This window comes from Periplaneta americana, chromosome 5 (genome assembly GCF_040183065.1).
Source record: "Periplaneta americana isolate PAMFEO1 chromosome 5, P.americana_PAMFEO1_priV1, whole genome shotgun sequence".
Taxonomy (NCBI): Eukaryota; Metazoa; Arthropoda; class Insecta; order Blattodea; family Blattidae; genus Periplaneta; species Periplaneta americana.
Window position 1 is genome coordinate 167,765,586 of NC_091121.1, and position 16,398 is coordinate 167,781,983.

General features: G+C 32.4%; 1 protein-coding gene across 3 annotated transcripts in view; it reads right to left on the reverse strand.

The window, feature by feature from the left end:
• Positions 1-514: 514 nt before the first annotated feature.
• Ipk2 (Inositol phosphate kinase 2) overlaps positions 515-16,398 on the reverse strand; it is a 106,405-nt gene continuing 90,521 nt past the window's right edge. For all 3 annotated transcript variants that reach the window (XM_069826770.1, XM_069826768.1, XM_069826769.1), the window contains exons 5-6: positions 15,704-15,839; positions 515-12,029 (exon numbers count right to left, since the gene is read on the reverse strand). In XM_069826770.1, the coding sequence (XP_069682871.1) occupies positions 11,263-12,029; positions 15,704-15,839 (903 nt within the window). In that variant the 3' untranslated portion in view covers positions 515-11,262. The remainder of the gene's footprint in view (positions 12,030-15,703; positions 15,840-16,398) is intronic.

The window sequence follows — 16,398 nt, forward strand, 5'->3', positions numbered from 1 at the left end:
ACGTTAACATATATTTTTTATTTTATGAATCCTAGAATTCAGAGGATGATGCAAAGAACATCGAAACTAGTCACTCAGGTAACATAACACCAAAAATGTATAATAGTAACACAGTGAAATGATTATTTATATTTTATTGAAATAACTTAACAGTACATCAGTGATACAAGTGTTAAAATAATTTATTCAAGAATGATGTAAAAACAATACGATACAACATTAAGGCCCGTATCACTCAAGGATGCCGCAACAGCACTGCTATCATCTGTAGGGTCTGCCAACCAAACTGCCAGCGTATGCTACAGTCTCAACATGGATGTTGAAATGTTAGTAGGCCTACACGTTGCCTGTATATGTCATCGTTCAAGTAAAAAGAACGGGAAAAAGAGTTTGTTGTGGGTGCATCCTTAAGAAATGTCACTCAGTAAAACTCTCTAAAATGTAGATCACTGTTCTCCTGGTCACATTTCTTCGATTTAGATTTCGGTATGAGTTAAAAAAATACACTTAAAAATAAATATAGTTATCTATTTATTTAATAATTAATATATTAAGAACTGCTCACATGAAGGTTATTACATTTCATTTGTATAAACATCAGTATACTGTAATTCAAAACATGGAAGAACGTTTAACTAATAAGAAAAATTACAACACAGTAACTATATATAACTTTATAAGTAGGTAGCTATATGTTACCTTATTGTGTGTATAGGTATAATAAGAAACAGGAATTTTCTCCATTGCTGCAGGCATAAATATTAGTTAGGTAATGCTGCAATACTCCCAGATCCAGGATTTAATTTTCATTACGAAAGCTATTTTACTACTTTTGACATGAAAAGTCTATACTTGATCTATAAGGAGAGAAAAATTGCGACATTTGACATTAATGATTTTCTATAAACTCTCACGTCATTCGAGTACCATGAAAACACAAAACTCTAGTCACTTTCTTACATAGTTCATGGCTTATTATGTTGTTTATTCAACTGTCCGAAGACAGGTGTGAACCACACAAGTGATACCAACATGTTACCGCTTATGAGACAACTAAGCCAGAAGATAATGAGGTAAAGTGGCCAGCTCCTTTCTCCCTCCACTACATACATTGCCGATGAGCTACATATTACACTAATCAGACTTAATATTATCACTACAAGGTAGGGTTTCCAGGTTTTGAAACTGAAAATACGGGAGTTTTTGGAAATAATTGTCAAAATCGTACCATCAAGACATCACTGGCATGTTTTACCTTTAGGAGCGTGTTATATACAGTATAACTGTACGGGAAAGTAATTTGAATGAATCTCAGCACTATTAATACTTACCACTTGCTTTGTATTCATTCAGAAACTTTTACAATTGAAATTTTCCTTAACAAAACAGGTTGAAAATTAATGAGAATTTGTAATTTTGGATTACACTTGAAGTATGTAATTGGAATAACTTTCATAACATCATAGCACTATTCATATTTAGCATTTAAGTAAATAAATAATACATCTTGATTACACAACTTTTAACACTGTATCACTTCGGAATATGTATGATAAGACTTTTTTGTGTTAAATTCTAACATCCCTTGTTTACATGTTTCTACCTTTTATGGGTCATCCTCAGAACTGGTCGTTGTTGGTCTTGGTGCCTCTTGTTTTGTTTCCTGTGAGGGTATGTTCGTGTGGTGTAGTGTAGAGTCATAGAGTGTGAGTGTTCTGAAATTGAGTTGTGTGTTGAGAAATTTCGTTGGGGTGTGTTTTCTTGTGTCTGTATATTTCATATTGTTCTAGTGTGTTTAGTTTCTGGCTTTTTGGTTGGATGTGTAGTATTTCCATGTCTGTGTTGATGTCTCTGTGGGTGTGGTTAGCATTTGTGATGGGTGACCTGCAATTATGAACTTTTCTGATTAAAACCTAACAGAAGCATTATTGAAAGCAAAGTCTATCTTTTTTATAAAATAAATCTTAAGATGCCAAATTAGATAAATCTCTGCAAAAAAAAAAAGCAAAAAAAAAAAAATTGGGCAGCTGGAATTCCGTATCTGCAGATCTCTGCAATAATTATGCCGGCAACAATGGACTTTTCTCAAAATCATTCAAAGTCATCAATCTCGCTGCATTTCAGATTTGTTGTAGGTTAAGTGCTTTCACACAGTACATCTCTGAACTTCGAGGTACTCCAAAAATTATATATAGTATCCTAAATAAATAACACACACACAATGAATATAGATGGGAAAATTCAGTCATTCTAACATACACATCATTTCCCCCATTGTTTTAAGTCTTAAGGCTTCCATATGAAAATGTATTTGGTGTAAGATGATTATGGCCATTTTAAGTTAATTAGTAATAAGTCAAACACACCAATATAATTTTAACAATATATTATATAAAACATAAAAAATCACACACAAAAGACATCCGTGCCTTAGGCAGGATTCAGTGGCTAAGAGACTATGACCTGTATAGCTACCATGCTAGATTAAATTAATCTATCTTCTAAAACTTTTAATTGGTCCCAAATATGAGAACCCTATGTACAATAATATAAAACTTTACAAAATTTCTAAAACATCTATCTTATTAATTAAAGCATGATTTGGCAGGAAGCTTTCAAAATCTGTTTATATACAGATATAACTAGAACTTTCTGAATTCAACATAGCAGCGATTCTCAAAATGTAGTCCAGTGACCACCCAGGTCCGTGAAAATCCTTCAACTGAACCTGAGGTCTATTACAACACAAGAAGGAATAATACAGAGAACTATAGTATTATTGTTCGGAATAACAATAGTTTGTGTGTTTTGTCATCAAGTTTGTTCAGGCATACAAAGATAAACACATACAATTAAAAGTAAATGAAACATATAACAGTAGAATCCCTCTTATCCGGCACCAAAGGGCCCAGGCTAGTTCCGGATACGAGATTTTGCCGAATAATTGAATAAATACCGGTATATACAAAAAATAAGTTCGTATTTCATGGTGCTAAAAATATTGAAACTGCAGGCATGTGAAACTTATTTCTCTATCACTTGTTTATAACTAAATAAACATAAAAACTGTGTAGATTTCTTTATTAAAACACATCACACAACACAAATAATACACTAATTCCAGGTTCGAATATTCACTGAAAATTAAAGTTCGTGCAATCTTCCTAATGTGGCAACACTGACGGTCTGAACAAAACTAAATAAACTGTGTAGATTTTATTTATTAAAACACATCACACAACACACATAATACACAAATTTTAGGTTTGAATATTATTGAAAATGAAAGTTCGTGTGAATTTCCTAATGTGGCAACACTGACGGCCCAAAAATAATTAAAGGTTCGTTCCAACAACAGTCAGAAACCGTCCGTAACTATTGTGAACATGCGCAGTACAGAAAAAGCATTCCAACACAATCCGAACCAGTCCTGAACTGGAAACATGAACTGCAGTCGGATGTTCCAACAAACTTTTGACACGGGTTCGGAACAGTCATAAGTAGTCAGTGGATTGAGGCATGTACGGCAGATTACGCAAGACGCGCATACGCATAAGCTCACAAACATCTCCTGGATACTGAAGAAAGACATGATCGACTGTTCACATCAATGAGGTTAAGATGAAAAGCGACAGTGCAGACGAATAATAAAACTAGAGACTTAATTTAAATTTTCGCCAAAAAGAAGGGGAATGGAAATTATTTGGGTATTGAAATAGTTAATTACAATTTCAACATGCAGCTTTCATTAAAAGTACAATAAATAACGTACATAAATTAATATTAAAAAAAAAAGAACTATTTTTAGATGAGAATCCCCCAGTACAAGACAATGAATTAGCGGAATTCTTGCCTCCCATATTTTTTGTCACGTTTTTATAGAAAGTGGTCGAAATTCTATTTTCTGCAACTAGAATTAGCTGTGAAACAATAATAATTAAGCATCCCGTTCTTAGCAAAGACGATCACAGTTATAGCATCTCTGGATTTAGTACATAATGATCCGCGAAAGCGTTCCAACAGCGTCCAGTCCAGTTTCAATCCCATAGCAGATGCTCAACTAGCGAATGTGCATAAGATGGTACAGGAACCGTGCATGAACTGATCCATGAACCGCTTGTTGGAACGAACCTTAAACATAAAAATTGTGTGCATTTTCTTTATTAAAACACATCAACAACACATAATTGTTAATTTCTGAAGACAACCTACAACAGGTTGAAACTAGTCAACAACAAGGTACCTAATTTTAACACGTGAAAGAAATACAGTATACTTATATTCCGAACTAATTTTAGGTCTGAATATTCACTGAAAAACGAAAGTTCGTGCTAACTTCCTAATGTGGCAATACTGACGTCCCAAACATAATTAAACAAACATAAAAACTGTAAAACTGTGTGGATTTTTTCTATTAAAACACATCACACAACACAAATAATACACTAATTTTAGTTTCAAATTATTCAATGAAAATTAAAGTTCGTGCTAACTTCCTAATGTGACAAAACTGATGGCCCAGACTGTGGCAATGTGGCAGATTCAAACATTTTTTTGGCCCAGCCAAAAGTGCTGTTGTTTTGGTATTGCCAGTTATTTGGGTGCCGGTTACAAGGGATTTTACTGTACTAGCGTTATCAAAATATCAATAAATTAGATTTATGAAAGAGAAATAATATACTAGTAACTAAAATATTCATACTTCAGAAAATTACATCGAAATGCTGGGAATTCAATAAGGATATATGTCTTCTGTTTGTAGACTTTCCAAAGCATATGACAGCATAACAAGAGGACATAATATGGATAAAAAAATGAAGTTCCTGAGAAACTTGTTAATGTCATAAGATTATGTATTAAAAAACAAAGCATAGAGAAAAAATTGACGGGAGTAGACAGTTTTTCAGTTGTTAGTGGAATATGAAAAAAGACACCCAGTTATCCTTCCTTTTTAATCTCGTTTTGGAAGATGCATTGCAAAAAGTTCATGCATCTCCCTTTGGCGTAAAAAATGAGACAAAGAAAGTTCAACATTTTAGCATATCTGGATGATGTCCTTATTGACAGCAGGGGGAGGAAAGGTGAAATTACATAATCATTGAAGATTTTAATAGATGAAACATATGAAGTAGGTCTTCGTATTAATGCTGAGAAAACCAAATATATGGAAAATTCAGGATATAATGGTAATAAGACTGTTGTCGTATGATACTAACTTTGATATGAATGAGATTTTTTAAGTATTTATCCACAAAAGAAATGCTTTTATGCTTTAAAAACAGTTCTCTTTTCCAAAATAATCTCAGTAGCTATACTAAACTGCAATGTTATAAGACCAATATTACTATAAGAGGCAAAATGTAAGACAATTATAAAAAGAACGGAAATACTCTTGTAGTTCTTTAAAATAAAATAAAAAAAAACATCTTTGGTTCCATTAATAAAAAGAGTATGAAGAGTTACAAAAAAAATGGTGAATTGAAAAGGTTGTACATAGATCCAGACATCATAGCAGTTCAGAAGATTAAGTGAATTCACTGGTTGTGACATATCCTCAGAAGAAAATGATATCTTGTTAAAGAGTACATGGAGAGTCGATTCAGGTGGTTGCAGATCTCTTGGCAGACCGAAATTACAGTGGATAGATCAAGTGAGAATGCACCTAATCACCTTAGGAGGAAAAGAACACCAGATAGAGGATAGAGTGAGAAGAAAACTGTGAACAAGACCAAAAACCTCCTACAATATGATGCGCCATGAAAATGACTGGATATTGTCACCAAAATTCTATTAATGTATTGCTTACTATGTTTATAAACTGGAGCAATTAACTAGGAAATTTTTTACAATTCGGGGTACCTTTATATCACTATTTTGTTTCAAATTATTTCTGTTCCATTCTTTACAATAAGTTCTATTTCTTGTATAAAAATGTTGTACACATATGGAACACATTCAATATGAAATTAAGTAGAGATACAAAGTTACTCGGATTGGTAAATATCCAGTTCAAAATACCGAATATAAAAAAAGAGTTACTTCAAATCATATTCCAATATGATATTTATAAAGGTGTTTGGTTAATTCTTCACACTTGAGTTCCAATGTGCCCATTGTTCTTGTTCCTTGAACATCAGTAGGGTGCAGAGAGTTAAATAGTTCTGCAGCCTAACAATATAGGAAGGTTCTTTTAACGACAGACCCACCTTCAATGAAACATTGACTTATCGTGCTTGTTTTAGTGTTTATTTGAACTAAGTCATAATATCCCTGTAGCCTGTGTGTGATGGTAATCTTCCATGATTGGAAGACTTGTCTGTTCTAATTTTATTGTAATGTTCGTAAATGTACATTGTAACATATGCGAGTGATTTTTTTGTACAGTTGTATAGCATTAGGATTTGTAATTTTCATTTCTTGCTTATTAATCTGTAATCTGGAACAGTGATTTTCAACTAGGGGGCCACAGCTCCCTAGATAATGATAATAATAATAATAATAATAATAATAATAATAATAATAATAATAATAATAATAATAATAATAATAATTTTTTAAGCTGTTCTATGAAAAATTTAAACACAAGACATAATTTGTTTTATTTTTAAATTGATGCAAAATTTCATATTACTGTGTTCTACATTCTGCACCAGTGTTTCTCAACCTTTGGTTGAGGCCGCCTTTCTTTCAAATTAGATTAATGCGGCCCCCAGGCCTTAGGTTTAGAATGTAGAATATAGTACTATGAAATTTGGTTTATTTTAACAATATTACAATAACCTGTATGTTTTAGGATTAGGTCATGAGGATATTCTAATAAATGTATTTCCGAAGTAAATTGTAATGTATTTTAAATAATATTGTACTAGAGGCTCGCAACAAATTTCATGCTAAGAAGTTGACATTTTTACTGCACGTTCTGAAACTTATGGTTAACAAAACTACACTGTATTTTTTGGATAAAGTGTATATCTAATAAAAAAAAAATATATGGAAATATCAAAATTGAAAATTTATCCTTTGAAAAGGTGGAAAAATTAAAGTACTTAGAACAACGCTAACAAATATAAATGATACTCAAGAGGAAATTAAACACAGAATAAATATGGGGAATAAATGCCTGCTATTATTTGGTTGAAAAGATTTTGTCATCCAGTCTTCTCTCAAAAAAAGCTGAAAGTTAGAATTTATATAAGAGTTATATTACCGCTTGTTATGTATGGTTGTGAAATTTGGACTCTCACCTTGAGAGAGGAACAGAGGCTAAGGGTGTTCAAGAATAAGGCGCTTAGGAAAATATTTGGAGCTAAGAGGGTTGAAGTTACAGAAAAATGGAGAAGTTTCACAACACAGAACTGCACGCATTGTATTCTTCACCTAACATAATTAGGTACATTAAATCCAGATGTTTGAGATGGGCAGGGAGGCCGAGACATAGATGGGAGGATAATATTAAAATGGATTTTTGAGGGAGGTGAGATATGATGCTGGGGACTGGATTAATCTTGCTCAGGATAGGGACCAATGGCAGGCTTACATGAGGACAGCAATGAGCTTCTGGGTTCCTTCTTAAAGGCCATTTGTAAGTAAGTAAAAAATAAAATATATTATCTGAACACTAAAGAAATTAATTTTTAAGACACTCTCAGATGAAGTATACATACAAAATTCAAATTATGGCTTTCTTGTTAAATTACATAACATGAAAGATTCTGTACAATTTGTTTTCAAACCTGTAACTTATATTTTGTGGGAGTAGATACATTTTGAAGCACTAGTAAAAAATTTGCTTTATATGTTTTTAATTTGTCATTTAGTTTAAATAAGTATTTTAAGGGGTTAGGTATAGCTTACAGCAGTAAAATTTTGGAAATATTCAACATTTTTTTCCTCCATTACTGTACCTTTTACAATAATGAAAATTAGTATGCGTAATACACTGTCCTTCTGCTATATGAAAAAAAATATTTTTACGCTTTAAAAAAAATTATTTACATTTTTTTTTTTTTTTTCAAAATTCAGTTCACTGTGCAGTGATGAAGTGTTTCCCACATAACTCAAAAACTATCCAACATTCTGTAATGAAATTTTTTGTGTACTTATGCATGTCATATTTACAATATGATGCAAGATCACTTCTCTGCCATTGATAGATTGTCTAATAAAATAAATTCATTTAAAAAAGGTCAAATATCGGTATTTTCTTCTAACACAAAATAAAAAAATATATTATTTATTAAAGAATATAGTTGAAAGAGCATGATATTGTAAACATGAGGTTCAGCAATAAAATAAGAGAGACAGAACATGAACAAGTTAACAAGTTTATGAGTTATGAGGGAAATGCTTCATCACTGCACAGTGAATGGTCATCATTTTGAATTTTGAAAAAAAATCATATAGCAGAAGTATAGTGTTTTACACATACCAATTTTCATTATTGTACAAGATACAGTAATGGAGGAAAAAATGTTGAATATTTCCAAAAATTAAATTTTACTGCTGTAAGCTGTACCTAACCCCTTAAGTTCGATAATCCTCTAGCTCATGCATATTTTTCTGTTTCGATTTTATCTTAGGTATACCTGTAACTTTCTTTTGTATTAACATTATATTATCATGTATTTCCTTTTTATCCTCTAGTTCAGTGGAAGAGAAGGCCTCATGCCCTTAATTCTGCCAGAAAAAATAAAATAAATAAATAAAACATATGCAATAATTCAAAAATATTAAATCGATACTAATGAAGCTTGGAGACATGAATACTAGTAAGTTGTTACTGTATAGAAAAATTAAGTCTCTAGTTTTAAAATGTAGAAAACAGAATTTCCTGCTCTTTGGCCCCCAAAAGGGCTGCGGTCCCCTGGTTGAGAATCACTGTACTACGCTACATCTTAGGTTGGGGTTGCACTAAAATAAAATGAGAAAATGGGGTCTCATCATCAAGAAGGGTGAGGAACACTCATCTAGAAGTTTCAGATGCTTACATTTCCTTTTAATACGGTACTATCACAGTTTAGTATATACAGTTGCGAAGCTTGGGATGATTTTTTGCATTTCTCGCAATAGTTGCTAGCTGCTTGGAGCACTGTTGAGTACTAGGAACAATACTGTGTCACTGTCATAGTGATCTAATACAGGCCGTAAGGCAGACCATGTAACTCGCTTAACCTGATCATGAAGGGCGGCATTTCAACCATATTAATTAGTTGGAATGCATAAAGAGTAACACATATTTCTCTAAAATGTAGTGTAATTGCATTAATAAAATTTAAAACTATGATTATGAGACACTTCAGACATAAATCACTTGCGAGTCAAGATGAAATATTATTTTTGGTGTGAAAATTACGTTGTTCGTATGTGTAATACTTGCCTTTATTGCGATTAAATATTGCGAAATTCTTGTACATTCATTTATGCACGATTCAATAATTTTCAGTTGCACCGCACGGATATTTAGATATGTTGAAATTATAGGTTATGTTTACTGTCCCTGTTGCCCCTTTCTGTCTAATTTTAGTGGTCTCCAATGCCCTGCCATTCATATGGAAATATTATAGGTTATGTTTACTATATCTTATATTCCTAAATTCGCAATTATACATTATAATTAAGCATAATGTCATGTATGATACTCCACACATTCAATTTGTCTGTATTTTAATGCTACAATTGAGTATTGAATTATTGTATTTGTCTACTACCTAAGAGATGAAGTAACAATCGTAGGTACACTAATTTCAAAGGAGTGGTATGATAAATTTTCTATCTTTATTAAGGAAGGTAGATGTGCTATATTAAATCAAAATATAAATTCTTTTTTATTAAACCTCAAAATAGCTTCCATTCTAAACTTAAAATGTTGATTCGAAAAGATTATGTTAACATGTAAAATTCTCTTCACATTAAAATAACAGTTTTGTAATTATTTCTGCAACATAGGCTATTATGCAACAAGAAGTAAAGGGAACTTATGGACACATTACACTAAATAAACCTTAGCTATGATACGCAATAAAGTTATAATATAATAATTCACTGAGCTCCATACACTGAAGTAGAAAACCCGAACATATATTATGGCCTGGTCTAGATCGAAAAGGCATTGACTGTGCCGTATTTCGCATTGTTGTGAAAATTTGTGTAAACTGTGAAATGTTCGTTATCGGTTGTAATAACTGTAAATGGCTAAAATACAATAATCTGAATAATAATATGGGCCAAGGAGACGTTTGTAGCACTATAAATTCTAAGAAAAAGAGGTCAGAGTTATCCTTCTTCCGAAAGATCCAGGAAGGTGAGTTTATAAAATATAATATATAAACCTTATGTATTTCGTATTTCAATAGTGGAAGGAAGATGTTAATTTTTCAAAAGAACACGATATCAAAAGTACAATACATTTTATCGTCTGCTATGGAAAGAGTCTGTGATGAGGTGATAGTAGCGATCCTGGTGGCTAGCAACTATCTATGGATGCATATTTCAACTGTCTGTGTTTGCATATTTAGTAGGTATTGAGCTTCGCAACTGTATATACTAAACTGTGGTACTATTGTAAGCCCACATTTGGCATTGACAACTTATAACATCGGAGGTTTACTGAATCGAGAAATTTGGTTTAAAATCGTAACACACAATACACAGTGGGAGAGGAGAAAGACAAAGGGAGAAGTTTGTATATCGGAGTCGTTATGAATATTTCTGATTAATGGTGCTACATTTTCATACGAAATACTTTCAGTTATATTTGTCAGGAAGATAAAGGCCATTCAATTATTACTTAGAAATACATATAAACAAGATATTACAAAATCTTCATTGTAAAATGTTTTCATGTACAAATCTATCATACAAATAATCGAATTTATAAAACATATTATTTCTACAAGACTTAAAACTTCGTTACTCCTACTGTTCTCACCATTATGTTTATAAATGTATCATAGGCCATACAGAGAACAGACTAATTTCTTATTCCTATTAGAAGAGACTGACTATAAAATTCACAGGAGGATTAAACTAAAATTAAGACACATAGCTTGAAAATTTGTACCAACTGGAGCCCAAAATGGCTTATAACCGCACATAACCTTAATATTGCATCAACAAAGCAGCACCATGTTTACGATTCCTTTTAACAAATCTCTATTCTGCAACAAGGGGGAACAAAATGTCCAAAAAAATATTTTTAGGCTTTTTGTCCTTCCAACATGGTTTGCACACTAATTATGTGTTGAGAGGTGTGACAATGAGTACTCAATCACAATACAACGCTGGCACAGACGTTTCTTCCATCAAGCTCTCAAACAACTTTACAAGATTCTCAATTCCTTCCAGATAGTTCGTGTCGATTTCATCATTCACTGATGGAAAGGCATGTGCGAAATCAATCATCTTTACCTGAACCCACTCCTCTTTCCCTAGTGGTTTATCTGCACTTTTCAGGTCATCTAACTGAAATGTATAGTTATCTTTCATGGACTGAAGATCTTTTTCGTAATTGTTGATAAGAGAGTGTGTACGACACGCCTTCTCAAATCCAGCATGCCAACTGTCATCATTGAAGATACCGTTTGGCTTCGGATATGGTGAAGTTGGTGTTCCGGGTATGGATAACATATTGGGAGAACGTCTTCCATTCGAACTTCCTGAATTACGCGATTTCTTGTCTGTTACCGTTACCGATAAATTGAATTGATCAGAATTTCGTTGTGTGCTAAATCCAGGACTGGGTGGTCCACCAAAACTTGGACTAAGTTGGCCACCGTATACTGGTGGATTGGAGACATTGAGGGTTAGTGCTCGGCCCAAGATGGGACTCAACGGACGACTTGGACTGTAACCCTCCACTTTGAGGCACTGTCTCAGTCTTCGTGCATCATAAACAAGCAACAAAGAACTTGAATAGAACCTGAATTTACGCTGAGTCCTGCACCACCGTAGTATTCTCCACAGAACAGCAAGAAATTGCAGCATCATCTGACGATTCAGGCCAGAGTCAGAATTCAAGTACAGCTTCAAAGCTAAACAATGAACAAAAGTGTTAGATGAACGATGTTCCTTTACACAATGAACACAGCATTAAAAAAAAGAAAACAGGTTATTTCAGTTTATAGAACAAATATCCACAGTATCTTTTTGCAGAAGGACAAACTGCATTTTATTGAAAATATAGAATTTTTTTATCATTCAAAGTTAAGGCTACAAGTGAGAATGAATGAGCCAGTTTGCAGTCCTTTTAGTTGATCTATAGACAATCTAGATATATAATTTGAACTGGTAATGGAAATTACGGAACAACGGCTGAACGGATTTTAATGAATGACCAGTCATTTTGAAGCTTGGCACTTTCAGTGAAGCGTTAGTTTTCCTACATTATTTTCCTATTTTCCAAAATCCATCTTTCGTCAGTTTTGAGAACCTAATTGCATTTCAGCAGTCTGCCATGATTTCAGACTAAAACAAAACATACACTACAATAAACAATAGGCTACTACACGAAGGCCATGACCTGCAGGATTGCTGACATATTTCGAGTTCAAATTCAATTGGTTATTAAAAACTACAAGACTTACTAAATAATTTACAGGTCTGATTCTGCGGAGTGTAATATTCTGAGTATAGCTGTGTATTAGATATTAAAATCTACAAAACTTGAGGTGGTTTGATCACATTATTACCATTAGAAATGAAATATTATTATAGTTAATGTCATGATATGACTATTTTTCATTAATTATACATATTAATGCTATATTGATGATATGAAAGTGAAACGTTTTTGGGTTATATAAGTAGATGTAGAGAATATATTAAATTAGATCTTAATTTCTATAATTTACTGAGTGGCGGCTATTATACAAATGAACTTACAAAACTTACGTAAGAGAATAATAACTTATTGTTATTAAAAATCAAATATTTTCATAGTTATTAATCAAGTGGGGTTGGGTCTTTTTCATAAACTTATTGGCGGTGTGGTGTAGATATTTATATGCGTCATCTCTTCAGTATTGGCTCGAGAGAGCGCAAAAATTACAATTCCTAAGAAAAGACCAAAAGGTATTACTTACTGATAAAATAAGAGGCCTACAAAATTTTGTAGTCTCTCGATCATTTCAGCAAGATCTCTTAGCAGGATAAAATGATTTTACCCTCTACATTTCAAACTCTACATGCAGCAGCTATACCAAGATGCTATGTCTATTGTTCGAAAACATAGCAAATCTGACTTTTTTTAACTTTCATCTACAATCCAAAATGACCTGAAATAGCTATTCTTTACTCCTACATGAAAAATCCACTGATCGTCCTGACATTGTTACCTGCATCTTCGCGTTGAAACTCAAAAACTGAAGGTAGATAAGTTCAAGAAAAAGTATTTGGCATTAAAAAAACATTCAGAGGGAGTATGTTTCATTATTATGAAAGCAAATAACTTTCAAAATGTCTGGTATTCTTCATTGAAAACAGATCTGAAAAATTTTATTTGAACATCTAATAAACTTAGTTTGCAGCATTTGCTGCACAAGCCACTAGTTAATTATATTCGTATTAAGAACATAAGCCATAAAACTCAAACAAAAGAGTAACAGAAGGAAAGAATCAATATTGAGGACAAACACTGGAAGGAAAAGATGTTCAGAGGCTTGGAGGGGTTTTAAAAAAATGTAAGGAGTAAAGGGCACAATGAAGTAAATATTCAGGGCATTTCTCTAAATAAAATGAAAGTTATATTTTGATACTTCAGTGACTAAAAATTGTACGGAATTTTTAGAGAAGAAATTTTAAAATGTTATATTTATTTGGATCAAATTTCTGCATACTTCAAGGACAAAACTAAAACTCTTTAAAAAATACACTACGAAATTAATTTTTTCTAGAAAAGGAAACAAAAACGAGCAAAATTGTATTAAACATTTTTGTTTGAAATACCTCAAAGAATAACCCCTTGAAATTCATTACATTATTTACGGTTCACCCTATATATAGCACATTAATTTTTTAACACACAACCACTAGTATTCTTGTAAACTACCTCTACTTGGAACAATCTTACTACAGTCGATGTTGTTGAGTTTGGCCGGAGACATCTGTAAGACAGAATTCGTTAACCTCTGATAATAGGATTATAGATGAAGATAATGACTAAGGTGCGGATTTATGCCTATATGCCTATTTTAATCCTTAACCTGAAGACGCAAACTTTTAGGTTACATATCCATTTTAAGGCATTGTATTATATGCGAATTCTATAGTGCCTATAATTGCCTATTTCACTAGTAAATGCCTATTTGCTTATAAATGCCTAAAAGCTGCCTAAATATCCGTATTATGTATTATATTTGAATTTATTGACTATTCTATCGATTTTTTAAATCTGTAATTTGTTTCTTTTTTATCCCGCAGAAAATATTATCCTGGAAAACCCAAAGCTAACATCTGATCTTGCTTTCATCAAAGCAAACTTTGGAAAGCTGCCTGCTAACATAACGAAACTGAAAACGAGAAGTATTCCACTCCACAGTGCTGTATAACTTATGAAGAAAGTAGAATCTAATCTTAAAGAAATACCAAGCAATGTGAGAGAAACAATGAGAAATAAGTATTTGAAAATTGTGAAAAGAAATCCTGGTTGGGAGCAAGTGTTATTGCTGATTGCAAATGACATTGACATTACTGCATTCCCACTGGTTTGGTCCCCAGCTGGGATTGGATCCCTGAAGTATTGTCCCATCACTTCATGTGAAGTGGAGAGAAGTTTCTCCCAATTTAAGAACATTCTTACAGACAACAGCCATCAGTTCTCAATACAACATTTGGAGGAATATTCAGTTATTCACAGACATAATGGCATTACTATAGAAATTAGTGTATAATAATACGCTATGGTCGTGTTAACCATTAAGAATTAGAAATTGTTAGTGCCTTTTTAAATGCCTATTTTAGAATTTTGAATGCCTATTTTGCCTGCCTATTTCAACTGTTTTAGTGCCTAAAAATCCGCAGCTTAATAATGACTAACAGAAATTCAAGTAATGCCTACAATTTTGCTTACAATATCAATCACATAAATGTACATAGTTTCATCTACATGCCACGAAGCTTAGTGTAACTTACATAGGATTTCTTGCTTTTATTTCTGACAAAGTCATACTTATAATTTGTCTGTCTGATAAATCCATTACTCTCAGCTAGATTTGCACTAATGATACTTGTATCCAGAAACATTTAAAAGTGTATTGAAGCAGAAAGAGACAATTTAAATACTATTTCTTGTGACACAGGTAAGATGCACTTGCATTCATTTTTAAGTTATTTATAAACATTTTGCCTACTAAACAGGTTTTAGAAACTAAGGTTTACTACTGTAGAAGTGGCAGCTGATTTCACGGTAACTATGCAAGACATGGAACAGGAAATGCAGCTGAGCTTGTGGTGTGAGAGAAGCATTATTATATGGAACACTCTGTATATAGGTAAATAAAATGCATTCTGATAAAAGCGCAGATATATACCAAATTTCTTTATATGGCAAAATTTCTTTTTGAGAGTTTGTAAAGTCCATTTAAAGGAAAATAACGCAAAAAAATATGTATCTCCAACAATAATTTGAAGATTGAAGTATTCAACCTTTTAAAATTCAGTTTTAATTATATTATTAATATTTGATTTTAAATTACAGAAAAAAACTTACCATCCCTTACTGTGGTCTTGTTTAACTTTTTTCCATAATCTTTGCCCAATTTCAAGACCTTTCCTGTTGTTATTCGATGAACTTGAAATCCAGGAATACAAAATCCAAGATCCTGTTTGCATTCACTGTACTTTTGCTGAAATAAATTAAAGATAAATATAAATTAGAATCAGTTACAATGTCTGAATTGAAATGAGGTAAAGGAAAATAGAGAAATTTTTTTAAACGTCATTTTATTTCCAATTGTCATTTCTTTCTGTTTATTCAACAGAGAAAAGTGTTTCATAACACAAATTTCTTACATTTATTTTAAATTAAGTGAACTGTATTTGATGTTTATTGATATATGTTTTCCAAATTCGTCCTTGAGTACTGGTATGAAAAAACTCTCCGTGATATTTCACCAACATAGACTTACAATTACGGCATCATCAATAGCCTTCAAGGAATCGACCCTCTTAGATTCATCTGCCAACTTGTGAGAATGTTTGAGTAACCTTAGACATAATGCCCATGGCTTGTCAGTATATCTTTTCATTAATAATCTTCCTCGTATGTAAACGTGAAAACTTTGTAACTAATTCAACAGTTCATAGCATAAATACACGTCAAAAAAATGACTTTCATACTCCATCGGCAAGTCTATCGTGCTATCAAAAAGGAGTGTGTTATATGGCAGTAAACATTTTTAATAG